General features: G+C 53.0%; 1 protein-coding gene across 1 annotated transcript in view; it reads right to left on the bottom strand.

The window, feature by feature from the left end:
- Positions 1 to 13,723, bottom strand: part of USH2A (usherin) — a 571,481-nt gene that overhangs the window by 344,737 nt on the left and 213,021 nt on the right. Inside the window, exon 26 of the mRNA XM_027827110.3 lies at positions 8,740 to 9,013. Coding sequence (XP_027682911.2) covers positions 8,740 to 9,013 — 274 coding nt within the window. The remainder of the gene's footprint in view (positions 1 to 8,739; positions 9,014 to 13,723) is intronic.

The following is a 13,723-nucleotide window of genomic DNA, read 5'->3' as shown; positions in this document are numbered from 1 at the left end:
AAGAAGAGGCCAAAATTCACGGAGACAGGTTGGTTTATGGCCATGTTCCAGGCATTTTGCATCCAGATGGTCCCTGACCAAGGGGCACAGACAACTGAGTGTTGAACAGAGCAAAGAAAGGCTACTCAGTTTTACACCAGAGATTAAGCCTGTCACAGAACTGGGGCTGGGGGGAAAGCACAAAGGTGAGTTGAAGTACCTTTGTCTCCCCCTCCTCCTTGTTCTGTACCAGGTACAACTAGCTGATCCAGAAAATCTCACTTACAGAATTTTGTATGCAATGAATACTTTAACTACCTCTAGCAATGCCAGTGAAATGATTAATGAGCTCCCAGTAGCTGCTACATATAGCAGTGTCCTACTCAGTGGAGAGCATTCCAGTGATCTAATGTGCCTATCTCATATTTCACGGGCTGAGTATGTTATCATTCCAGATTATGGAGGGGACTTGTGTGGATGGAGTGCTGTGAAAATCTCTCTCTTGAAGATTTTAGCTTTTCTGCCTGTGCAGCTGAAGTTAGCACATCTCATTTTTCTGATGCAGCTGATCTGAATGATGCTTAAGACACCACAAGGGTGGGAGGATTTTGATAGTGTACAAAAATAGGAATGATCATTTAGGGTTCATACAACATTTAATTGATATATAATATATACTCTACTGTAAGACTGTAAGATTTATTTTTATACTATGTCTGTTGCCTAGAAGACAGCAAGATAAAACATCCTCACCTGGATTCTACATGGGTGGTACTTCTTTTACCCAAAGGCTTATGATCTGGTGTCTGCCTACAAGTCGTACGTCATACAGAATTGGGGTACTGCTAAGGGGAATTATAACATTTGCCTCTTGAAGAGGTCAATATACCAGAAGAGTACAGACAGCCCAAGCTTAACTTAGGTCTAGTGAAAAACCCACCTAAACCGACCTAACCCTCAGCGTAGCAAGCATTAAGTCGATGGGAGAATTAAGTACCACCTCTCGGAGAGCTGGATTACCTACTTCAATGGGAGAACCCCTCCCATCAGTATAGGGAGTGCCTTCACTGAATTGCAGCTGCTCTTCTGCAGGATTTTATGTGTAGACAAGCCCTTATTCTATCTAAGGCCACATCTGCACTAGAGGCCTTACAGCTGCACAGCTGTACCAATGCAGCTGCACCGCTGTAAGATCTCTCATGTAGCCACTTTATGCCCCCAATGACAGGTGGTAGCTATGTCGGCAGGAGAGCATCTCCCGCTGACGTAGTGCTGTCCACACCAGCGCTTCTGTCAGTGTAACTTATGTTGCTCGGGGGGAGGGAGAGGGTGTGTTTTTTCACACTCCTACGCAATATAAGTTATACCAACAAAAGTGCTAGTGCAGACATCGCCTAAGCTAACAGCTCCGATCAGGAACAACTGATATGTAAATTAGGATGCAATCATCTTGACTTTGCAGGCAAGCTAAGGGGCAGGTGAGATCTAAGTGACCTTTGAAACGTTAGGCTTGGAGCAAGAAGTTTAGCTAGATGTGGTGGACAGATGGAAATGTGAGCAGAAACATGGGACAATAATAACAATAGGGAGAACATCTGTATTTCCCCTTTAGATTTGAACAAATACTACACTGTTTAAATGCCCCCTAACACTGTACTGGTGCATATATTTAGTACCATCTCAGAGCAAAGACAGCTGTCTACAGAATTACTAACACCTGTTCCTGCAATGCTGGATTTCCCTTGGTTTTCCTTACTGTAGGGAGCCAGGGTGGCTCCCCTCCGAACCAGAGGGTAAAGAGCCACCCTTGCAGCCTGAGTGGGCGGGGCCAGGCCAAGCTTCCGCCAATCCCCGGAAGCGGAAGGGTGGGACAGGAAGTACAAAAGGCGGGGCCCTCTGCCCAGTGAAGAGAGCACCAGGGAGGGAGAGAGACACAGGCTGCTGGCTGCTCCCTTGCGATCCTGCTGCTGACCCAGGCGAAGCCCTGGGCAAGGAGGGGCCTGACCGGGAGGAAGGCCTGTGGCAACCAGGGCTGCCAGCTGCTGAATACCCAGAGGACCTGGAGGGGCCTGACTGCAGCCCGGGCCAGCATGAGTCCGATACCGAGGGGGAACGGGAGTGGCCCACAGCAGAATACCCGGACGAGATGGAGGGACCGGAGTGGCCCGCAGCGGAATACCCGGAGGAGATGGAGGGACTGGAGCGACCCGCTTGAGAGACCGGGTAGGAAGTAGCCCAGGGGCCAAACTACACCGTGGGGTGGGTGTGTTTGGTCAGCGGGCATGGACGGCCCCGCTGACCCAGCGGCAGGACTTTTGCCTCCCGCCACTGTCAAGGCCCTGGGCTGGAACGCAGTGGAGTTGGGTGGGCCTGCGTTCCCCTACCCCGGCGCTCCCCTGCCTGAGGGGCGCGCTACTGACTCCGGCCAGCACACCTTCTCCGCTAATTCCCCAAAGCCCGGAAGGTGTGGCTGAGGCCTGCCACGGAGACCATAGCTCTCCATCACCCCTAGAGGCTCGGAGTACCGACCGACACCTGTCACAAGTGGTGGAGAATGCGGGCAGGCGATCCCAACCCCTGCCGAAAGGGGTTAGTGCGAGGGCACCTCTGAAGCTCCCCTACTGGAAAGATAGAGATGGAAAGGCTTATCAAGTTCCTGGCTGAGAGCCAGCAACAGCAGCAGCACCAACTCGTGCAGCAGCTGGGCGCCCACCAGCAGCAGTTGCTTCAAACCCTGGGGGCCCAGCACCAGGAACAGCAAACGCAGTGCTTCCAGCAGCTTGCAACCCTGCGGTCGGGCCATGGTGGTGCTCAACCGGAGTGGGCAGCCACCCCGACCCCTCCCGCCCCACCGATCCGTCTGGCCAAGATGGGGCCCGAGGATGACCCGGAAGCCTACCTAGTGACCTTCGAGCGGGTTGCCTCAGTGGCTGGTTGGGCGCCTGACCAATGGGCGACACTCCTCGCCCCATATCTGACGGGGCGAACCCAGAAAGCTTACCGTGGGCTCCCAGATGATGAGGCCCGCATTTATGCTCAAGTGAAAGTGGCTATCTTGGATGCCTTTGACATTACCCCGGAAACCTTTCGGCGACGTTTTCGGGAAAAGGTCTACCCACCGGGCACCAGACCCCGGGTGGTGGCCCAGGAACTGAAGGACGTGGGTACCCGATGGCTCCAACCCGAGCGTCGAACCGCAGCTGAGGTGACGGAACAGGTCATCCTCGAACAATTCATGCACATCCTCCCACCCCAGGGGAGAGCTTGGGTGTTACGCACCAGCCACAAAGTCTGAGCTCGGCCGTCGCGCTTATGGAGGACTTTCTCGAGGCTGAGGCCCCAATAGGACCGGCCGCCCGCCCCCAAAACCCTGGACCCAATGCACAGAAACTTGAACGGAGGGGGCCCACCTCCCAAACCAACGCACCCCACCGTACCCGACGACCAGAAGGCCTGAGTCAACACCACTCTCCGGCCCTGGACGCTTACCCCGACCGACAGGCCCCGGCTCACTCTGCGGCCCCACTGGTGCCCCCACGCGGCCGGCACGCCCAGAGGTAGGACCTTGTTTCCGATGTGGCGAGTATGGGCATCTGCAATGGGGCTGTCCTGCAATGGACTGCAACTTTGGCCTGGTGTGCGCTGGGGAGCGACGGGCCCGTCTGCCCTCCGTGGCCAAACTGACAGCTCCCATGGAAGTCGCCGGGGTCCCCGTGGTGGGTCTAGTCGATTCGGGCTGTGGGAAGACCCTTGTCCGCCAGGCACTCTTCTCGGACACCAAGCGGACCGTCGGGGAAGTACAGATTCAGTGCATCCACGGAGATGTAAAATCGTAGCCCACGGTGCGGGTCCCCATCATGGTGCACGGAGTAACTCAGTTGATGAATGTGGCGGTGGCGTCATCCCTCACCTATCCAGTAATCCTGGGCCGTGACTGGCCAGACTTCGTCGAGGTGCTCCAATCCCTACCCACCAAAGAGGCGTTCGAGGGAGCCCCGCCTGAGAAGAAGACAGGACCTGACTCGAGCTCCGACCCTGGAGCTGAACCAGGCCCCACCCCTAGGCAGGATGGCCGGGAAATGGCGGGTCCCCCTCCTGACCTGGTGGACTTTAGCCGAGATCAAAGGGAGGATCCTATGCTCCGGTTTGCCTATGAGCAGCTGGCCCGGGTGGATGGTGAGGTCGTGGAGGCGCAGTGCATCACCCAGTGGCCCAGGTTTGAACTCAACCACGAGCGGCTCTACCGCCTTGACCGAGACCCCCAGACCCAAGAGGTCCGGACCCAACTCGTGGTCCCCCGCATCCATCGTCGGGCTGCCCTGAAGCTTGCACATGACACCCCGGCTGCCAGCCATTTAGGGCAGCAAAAAACTGCGGCCAGGGTCCTGGCCAGGTTCTTCTGGCCCGGCGTCCACCGTGAGGTGAAGGAGTATTGTGCATCGTGCCCGGACTGCCAACATGCAGCCCCAGCCGGGGTACGGAAGGCCCCCCTGGTCCCGTTGCCAGTCGTAGGTGTGCCATTTGAGCGGATAGCAATGGACCTGGTCGGGCCGTTCCCAAAAAGCAAGGCGGGCCATCAATACATCCTTGTCCTGATGGACTACGCCACCCGCTTCCCGGAGGCCATCCCCTTAAGAAGTATCACCGCCCGCACTATCGCTGTGGAGCTCGTGAAGATCTTTGCAAGGGTGGGCCTCCCATGGGAGATACTCATTGATCAAGGGACCAACTTCACGTCTAAGCTGTTCCGCCAGGTATGTGCCCTATTGGGGATTAAGAAATTGCAGACCTCGGTCTACCATCCCCAGACTGACGGATTGGTTGAGTGGTTCAACCGGACCCTGAAGGGGATGTTGCAGCGTTTCCCCACCCAGGACCTCCGCCAGTGGGACCAGCTGCTCCCTCCTTTACTACTGGCGATTCGAGAAGTCCCACAGGCGTCCACGAAGTTCTCCCCGTTCGAGCTCCTCTATGGGCGGTGACCCCGCGGGGTGTTGGACCTCTTGAGGGAGACTTGGGAACACAACCCGTCCGCAACACAGGGTCTCTTGCAATATGTCTTACAACTGCAGGGGCGGCTGGTGCGGGCTGGCGAGCTCGCGAGGGAGAACTTAAACACCGCCCAAAGAGCCCAGGAGCAACACTACAATCGGGGTGCCCAGGCTCGATCATTCGGGCCAGGGGACCGAGTACTCCTCCTGCTCCCCTCGGAGGAATCAAAGCTTTTTGCCCGCTGGCAGGGTCTGTATGAGGTCCTCCGCCAGGTCGGGCCGGTAACTTATGAGATTCGGCAACCTGGTCACTGTAAGGAAAAGCAGATTTATCATGTAAACCTCTTAAAACCTTGGCAGGACCGGGAAGGGCTCCTAGTGGCCCCATATCCCCCCGAACCGGAACTGGGGCCCCAACCACCCGAGGAGTCGGATAATGGTGAACCCCAGCTAGCAGAGACACTCACCGTCGAGCAGCGAGAACAGGCACTCTGCTTAGTGAGGGCATTCCCCAAGACGTTCACTACGAAACCCGGGCGGACTATGCTCACCTACCATGTGATCCAGACGGAACCCGGGGTGGTGGTCCGAGAGGCAACCCGGCCATTGCCTAGGCGAATGCGGGAGGCCGTAGAGAAGGAAGTCCAGGCGATGTTGGAGCTGGGTGTTATTGAGCCCTCCCACAGTGAGTGGCGGAGCCCCGTCGTCCTCGTACCGAAGCCCAATGGGAGCCGGCGGTTTTGCATTGACTTCTGGAGGGTCAACGCCATCTCAAAATTTGACGCCTATCCGATGCCCCGCGTCGATGAGCTCCTCGACCGGCTCGGGGAGGCCTGTTATATCACCACTTTAGATCTCACCAAAGGGTACTGGCAGATCCCCTTGGATCCCAGGTCCAAGGAGAAGACCACGTTTGCCACCCCTTCAGGGTTATACCATTTCACTGGATGCCTTTCGGCCTACATGGGGCCCCAGCAACCTTCCAGCGTTTGATAGACCAGTTGTTGCAACCACACACGAAATACGCGGCGGCCTACCTGGACGATGTGGTCATCTATGGCAATAACTGGGAGGAACATCTTAACCAAGTAGCGGCAGTCCTCCGGGACCTCCGCGCAGCCGGGCTGACGGCCAACTCGAAAAAATGCCAAATTGGGCGGGAGGAACCACTTACCTGGGGTACACCTTGGGCCGGGGACAGGTCCGCCCCCTCATCGGGAAGGTCCAAGCGCTCCAGGAATGTCCGGTGCCGACCACGAAGAGGCAAGTACGTCAATTTTTGGGCTTAGCTGGTTATTACCGGCGGTTTGTACCCCACTTTGCAAGCATTACAGCCCCGCTAACGGAGCTCTTGACCAAGGACAGTCCCCACCGGGTGCATTGGTCCAACGAGTGCGAGACGGCCTTTCAAACTATCAAAGACCGGCTGTGTAGTGATCCAATACTCTTCAGCCCCGACTTTCATTGTGACTTTATTGTCCAGACAGATGCCTCAGGCGTTGGGCTTGGGGCGGTCATCTCGCAGGAGGTGGACGGGGAGGAACACCCCATTGTTTACCTCAGTCGGAAGCTGTTCCCCAGAGAACGGAACTACTCCGTCGTGGAGAAAGAGGCCCTAGCCATTAAGTGGGCAGTCGATGCTCTCCGCTACTACCTCCTCGGGGGCCCCCTTTATACTGGTTACGGACCATGCACCCCTGAAGTGGCTTAATAAGATGAAGGACAATAATGCCAGGCTGATGCGATGGTATCTCGCTCTGCAGCCCTATGCCTACACGATTCACCATCGGGCGGGACGAGACAATGCCAATGCGGATTTCCTATCCCGCCTCAGAGAAGGTGAGGACGCCAGCTCCGACGATCGGGAGCTGGATTTGAGGGGTGGGGTATGTAGGGAGCCACAGTGGCTCCCCTCTGAACCAGAGGGTAAAGAGCCACCCTTGCAGCCTGAGTGGGCGGGGCCAGGCCAAGCTTCCGCCAATCCCCGGAAGGGGAAGGGTGGGACAGGAAGTACAAAAGGCGGGGCCCTCTGTCCAGTGAAGAGAGCACCAGGGAGGGAGACAGACACAGGCTGCTCCCTTGCGATCCTGCTGCTGACCCAGGCGAAGCCCTGGGCAAGGAGGAGCCTGACCGGGAGGAAGGCCTGTGGCAACCAGGGCTGCCAGCCGCTGAATACCCAGAGGACCTGGAGGGGCCTGACTGCAGCCCGGGCCAGTGTGAGTCCGATGCCGAGGGGGAGCGGGAGTGGCCCGCAGCAGAATACCCAGACGAGATGGAGGGACCGGAGTGGCCCGCAGCGGAATACTCGGACGAGATGGAGGGACCGGAGCTGCCCTGCAGCAGAATACCCGGAGGAGATGGAGGGACTGGAGCGACCCGCTTGAGAGACCGGGTAGGAAGTAGCCCAGGGGCCGAACTACACCATGGGGTGGGTGTGTTTGGTCAGCGGGCGTGGACGGCCCCACTGACCCAGCGGCGGGACTTTTGCCTCCCGCCACTGTCAGGGCCCTGGGCTGGAACGCAGTGGAGTTGGGTGGGCCTGCGTTCCCCTACCCCGGCGCTCCCCTGCCTGAGGGGCGCGCGCTACTGACTCGTGCCGGCGCTCCCCTGCCTGAGGGGCGCGCGCTACTGACTCGTGCCGGCGCTCCCCTGCCTGAGGGGCGCGCGCTACTGACTCGTGCCGGCGCTCCCCTGCCTGAGGGGCGCGCGCTACTGACTCGTGCCGGCGCTCCCCTGCCTGAGGGGCGCGCGCTACTGACTCGTGCCGGCGCTCCCCTGCCTGAGGGGCGCGCGCTACTGACTCGTGCCGGCGCTCCCCTGCCTGAGGGGCGCGCGCTACTGACTCGTGCCGGCGCTCCCCTGCCTGAGGGGCGCGCGCTACTGACTCGTGCCGGCGCTCCTCTGCCTGAGGGGCGCGCGCTACTGACTCGTGCCGGCGCTCCTCTGCCTGAGGGGCGCGCGCTACTGACTCGTGCCGGCGCTCCTCTGCCTGAGGGGCGAGCGCTACTGACTCGTGCCGGCGCTCCTCTGCCTGAGGGGCGCGCGCTACTGACTCGTGCCGGCGCTCCTCTGCCTGAGGGGCGCGCGCTACTGACTCGTGCCGGCGCTCCCCTGCCTGAGGGGCGCGCGCTACTGACTCGTGCCGGCGCTCCCCTGCCTGAGGGGCGCGCGCTACTGACTCGTGCCGGCGCTCCCCTGCCTGAGGGGCGCGCGCTACTGACTCGTGCCGGCGCTCCCCTGCCTGAGGGGCGCGCGCTACTGACTCGTGCCGGCGCTCCCCTGCCTGAGGGGCGCGCGCTACTGACTCGTGCCGGCGCTCCCCTGCCTGAGGGGCGCGCGCTACTGACTCGTGCCGGCGCTCCCCTGCCTGAGGGGCGCGCGCTACTGACTCGTGCCGGCGCTCCCCTGCCTGAGGGGCGCGCGCTACTGACTCGTGCCGGCGCTCCCCTGCCTGAGGGGCGCGCGCTACTGACTCGTGCCGGCGCTCCCCTGCCTGAGGGGCGCGCGCTACTGACTCGTGCCGGCGCTCCTCTGCCTGAGGGGCGCGCGCTACTGACTCGTGCCGGCGCTCCTCTGCCTGAGGGGCGCGCGCTACTGACTCGTGCCGGCGCTCCTCTGCCTGAGGGGCGCGCGCTACTGACTCGTGCCGGCACACCTTCCCCGCTAATTCCCCAACGCCCGGAAGGTGTGGCTGAGGCCTGCCAGGGAGACCATAGCTCTCCATCGCCCCTAGGGGCTCGGAGGACTGACCGACACCTGTCACACTTACCTTGTTCTAATCCTAGTTCTTTATAGAAGTTCTGTAGCTCAGAGGGGATTCCTCCTACATAGACTGGAGAGTTTACTTTCAGTTGCTGAGCACTGCGTTCCAAAACATGCTCTCTCAATTTATTCATACTTGCAGAAACTCTTGAGCCTTCCTTCTTCACAGTTACTTTCTTCCAGTTTCCATCACAATAGGACAGCCCAACCCAGAGATCCACTTGTGTAAAAACAGTGCCAGTTTTTAACAGGAAGCTCAGAATTCCACTCTTTAGCTCAGCCTGTATTTTAAAATAAAAGAAAGGTTTCAAAAATGACAGTGTCAGAGGAGGAAAAGGTCAACGTGTTATAGACATTTAAGACATTCAACTGAAGGAAAGGTACAAAAACATTTTTCCTTCAAGCAATTGTAATGACAGTACAATTGTTAACATAGGATATAACAACTGTAGCAAGTACACATGTATCAATTAGTGACACAATTTGACATGTAACAAAAAAATTCCATTTTTTTTGCAACCTATTTAGGACTTCAGTATCAACAGCCATATAATTGACTGAAAAGAAAAGAACAGCTTAAAGTATGACTGTTTCTATCTGACTTTTTTGAAAATGACAAAACACCATTTTCTTCTGTCAATTTAATTTTTGGAAAAATGTGACATGACAATAAGGAAATTAAATGTCAGACCTGATTAAGCTCCTTTTAATTATCTAGTGAATGCAATTTCAAATTTGTACAATAACATATTGATTCCATATTTCATCCTTATTGTTTTACATCTCTAAAATAATTGTTTCTATATGTATTTTCTAGATTAATGTATACATTTTGAAATATGAAATACATTTTACCTAAATTTTCATTGTGGAAATAAAGTTTCCATATGCTTTACTGCCAAATTGTTTAATCCTGATTGTCTGAGATGCATCAGCACGTATGTTCTGAGATTCCAAATTGGCTAGCACAGAACACTGATAATTTAAAATATGGTAGTTGTGAACAACAACAAAAATAAAAAAATGAATCCCCTCCAAAAAAAACAAAAAACAAAAAAAGGATAAGCCCACAGAAAATACATTTCATTTCCCAAGCCAAAATCTTAAGTGAAATAAGATCTCTGACAGGGTCAGGCCAGATGGTTATAGGAGAGTAATAGAAGGCAGATATATTAGCTCCAGGCTAAGTAGGTCCCTTTTCCCTGGGTAAGGTAACAGGGAGGGTTCCAGAACAATCAGGAACCTTCTGGAGACAATTAAGACAGAAAGGCTGATTAGAACACCTGCAGCCAATCAAGGAGCTGCTAAAATCAATTAAGGCACACTAATCAGGGCACCTGGGTTTTAAAAAGGAGCTCACTTCAGTTTGTGGTGTGCGTGTGAGGAGCAGGGAGCAAGAGGCACTAGGAGCTGAGAGTGAGAACGCGGACTGTTGGAGGACTGAGGTGTACAAGCATTATCAGACACCAGGAGGAAGGTCCCATGGTGAGGATAAAGAAGGTGTTGGGAGGAGGCCATGGGGAAGTAGCCCAGGGAGTTGTAGCTGTCGCACAGCTGTTCCAGGAGGCACTCTAGACAGCTGCATTCCACACAGCCCTGGGCTGGAACCCGGAGTAGAGGGCGGGCCCGGGTACCCCTCAAATCCTCCCAGCTCCTGGTCAGATACAGGAGGAGTCGACCTGGACTGTGAATTCAGGAAAAACGGCCAAGCTGAGGGCTGCCGTGAAGCTCCAAGGCAAGCAAATCTGCCAATAAGCGCAAAACCCACCAAGGTAGAGCAGGAACTTTGTCACAGATCTTAAAATATAAAATAGAAAGATCTATAAAAATATACATCTTTAACATTCTTCCGGAAAAAGATGCACATTTTTGAGAAACAGAGAATACCAACAATCTCTCACATTAAAGTATTTATATTTTGATTGCACTTTAGTAACAATTACTCCAAGTGTCCAAAAAATGCTAACCTACCCCACAATAAATGTGGTTCTTCAAGATGCTGTAGTCAGTGTGGATCACATGCATCTCATTTGTGTAAAATTTGGGGTCTTTTGAACAGCTATGTCAATTGAGGCTGCAAATGCACCCTGTGCCTCCTTGTGTTCCTATGCGAGGGCATAAAGGGTAGAGCAGCTATGATACTCCCGCAATGCTGTCATAATTTGAAGCTCTCGGTAAATGAAAACTCCACAAAGAAGGTACATTAGGCAGGTCATGGGATTGACACTGACGACAGCATAGAACCACAGTTACTGTAAGTGACTGTTCTTTTGTCTTTGAGTATGAGTCAGTGTGAAAGCTACTGCAGCTGACTGGCAAGCAGTAAACCCTCAGAAGGGTGGGAATGAGGAGTTTCAGCTGCATCAATCAAACAGTGATTGAAGTACTCCTCTCCTGAACTTGGCATATGACCTAGTAGCTAAGGTGCAGGTATAGTGCTTGACAAAGGTCAGTGGGCTCCACATTGCTGTCTTACAGACTTCTGATGTTAGCACATTCCTGAAGCAGGTGGAGGATGTTTGTTCTGTGGTGGGGGGAGCCTTGATGTTCCGTGGGAGAAGTACAGCAGCTAGTTGGTAACACAGTGAGCTACACTGTGTAATCCATTTCTATATTCTTGTTGATGAAGTGGCCTGACCTTTAGTACACCCAGCTGTGGCTAGAAATAGCTAGGGTGACAGTCTGAACAGTTTGGTCCTGGCAGTGTAATAAAGCAAAGCCCTAGATACATCTAGTATATGCAGTTTCTTTTCTCCCAGTGTAGAGTATGGCTTCAAGAAGAAGATAGGCAGGTTGACTGACTGGTTTAGATGAAATTCTGAGACCACATTAGGAATGAAAGGAGTGGGGGCTGAGTATCACCTTGTTCTGTGCAATGGCATATAATGTGGTTCAGCCAGAAATGCTTGAAGCTCAGTCACTTTCCTGGCTGACACAACATCAACTAGAATATGGCATACACCATTCTGAAATGAGGCTTCAAGACTACTTCTTATTCAGACTGCATTATTCCATCTGTTACAGTTTGTTTAGGAAAAGAACTGACTGCATATAATAAACATAATATAATAAATATTAATCCATAGTGAACAGGAGGAGACCCCATGTAAAAGAAAAGGAGATTTGTGTTATCATGCCATGTATCTGCCCAGCTACAGACATGTCCATCTCCAATACAGAATCCATAATGCAGGTAAAGGTGATGTGTGATTGTAATGGGGCGCATGCCGTGCCCCCTCTGGTTCGGCCCTTCTTCCCCTCTTCTCAGAGACTCAGTGACATTTCAGGCGGGTGGAACACCCATGCTCTTTATTTGTGATCAAGTCCCCACCACCAGTTTCCAACTATATACAGGCTTTTTATAACAGCTTGGCCTACCACAGGCCTGGCCAGCAACAAAGTAGGAGGCTCCCACCTCCGTTTGAGACTGACCTTCCCCTCCTGGTCTCTGCCCCCACATCCCTCCACTTCCTCCCAGCCTGATAGATCCTGCTAACGAGGCTGGCAGGTGTGGTCAGTTACCAGGCAGGCATCAGGCTATCTTCCCAGCCCCAATCCAATCCCCTTGATTGGGACTGGAGTGGCAGGAGCTGATTAAGGCCTCTCTAGCAGCACCCTGCAACAGTGATCCATGAAAAGGAACAAGTCAGGAATACCATCGTACCCAAAATGGTACCCTGGCAAAGTGCTGGGACTTCTAACCTATTTTCCAGTGCAAGTTTGTTCTGGTCAAGGATCCCAATGACAGCACCATCATTTACGAGCAGCGTGCTATAAACCTCACTTCCACTCAGTGTTAACTTTTTTTTGTGAGCTTAAATACATAGAGAACACTTCTGACATCCTTATGTATGTTTGTAACATCAGACTGCAAGAGACTAGAAAATGTACTCTGTACATAGCACTCCTGGAGGTGAGGGGATGAGGTGAGATGAAGATTGCTAATGGAGGCAGGGAAACATATTCAACCACACATTTCAGTGCAGTAATAACGAACTGAGTTGTAACACCTAAATTGACTAAAACGGAAAGTGACTTTAGAGGGGAAATAATTTTTCTCTTTGCTTACGTTGTGTATTTGACAGCACTTTTTGTACAGTTGTTTCCTCTTTATAGTCAGATAATCATATTTATCTATTTCTGTGGGACTTCCACACAAAAGAGGAAAGAAAAACACTTAAAAATAAGAATGTGGCTGTAAAGGCACAAAAATGGTCAGGGGCAAGCATAATACCCAAAATTAAATTTAAAATTGGGAATAAGTCCCTTTAGTTCCTGTTTTCATTTGTAAATTAGAAATATCCTAAAAATCAACACAACAAGGTGCTTTTTGTTGCTGTTTTCTAATTTATGACAGAAGTTTAAAGGGGAAAGGAAAAAGTTTTAAATACATATTGGTGAGTGAAATGACAACTGACAGAAAATATGATGTATACAGTGTTGTTGTAGCTATGTTGGTCCCAGGATATTAGAGACAATATTAGAGAGATATTACTGGACCAAATTCTGGTGGTGAGACAGACAAGCTTTTGAGTCTTCTTCAGGTCTGGAAAACCAACTCAGAGCCTGTCTTCATTACTGCACTAAATCAGTGCCGCTGCGATTGACGGAGTGGCGTCAATTCAGCGCATCTGGTGAAGATGCGCATGTTGACAGGAGTACGCTCTCCCATCGACGTAAGTAATCCACCTCAATGAGAGGCAGAAGCGTCTCCCGCCAACATAGCGTGGTGCAGACACTGTGTTAAGTCAATGTAAGTTACTTCACTCCGGGGTGTTTTTTTCACAGCCTGTGCGACGTAACTTACATTGACTTAAGCAGCAGTGTAGACAAGGCCTTAGAGTGTCACAGCTAGACACAAGGTGGAACAAATGGTGGTGGAGACATAATAGGCATTAATGAAATGATAGAATAACAAAAATTAATAAGATACTGTAAGTCTGGATATAAAACTATACAAGGAGGGTAGAATGGATCATAGAGATGTGAGG

The sequence above is a fragment of the Chelonia mydas genome, chromosome 3 (genome assembly GCF_015237465.2).
Source record: "Chelonia mydas isolate rCheMyd1 chromosome 3, rCheMyd1.pri.v2, whole genome shotgun sequence".
NCBI classification, from domain to species: domain Eukaryota; kingdom Metazoa; phylum Chordata; order Testudines; family Cheloniidae; genus Chelonia; species Chelonia mydas.
Note: the sequence above shows the minus strand (reverse complement) of the source record. Positions and strands in the feature narration are given on the sequence as shown.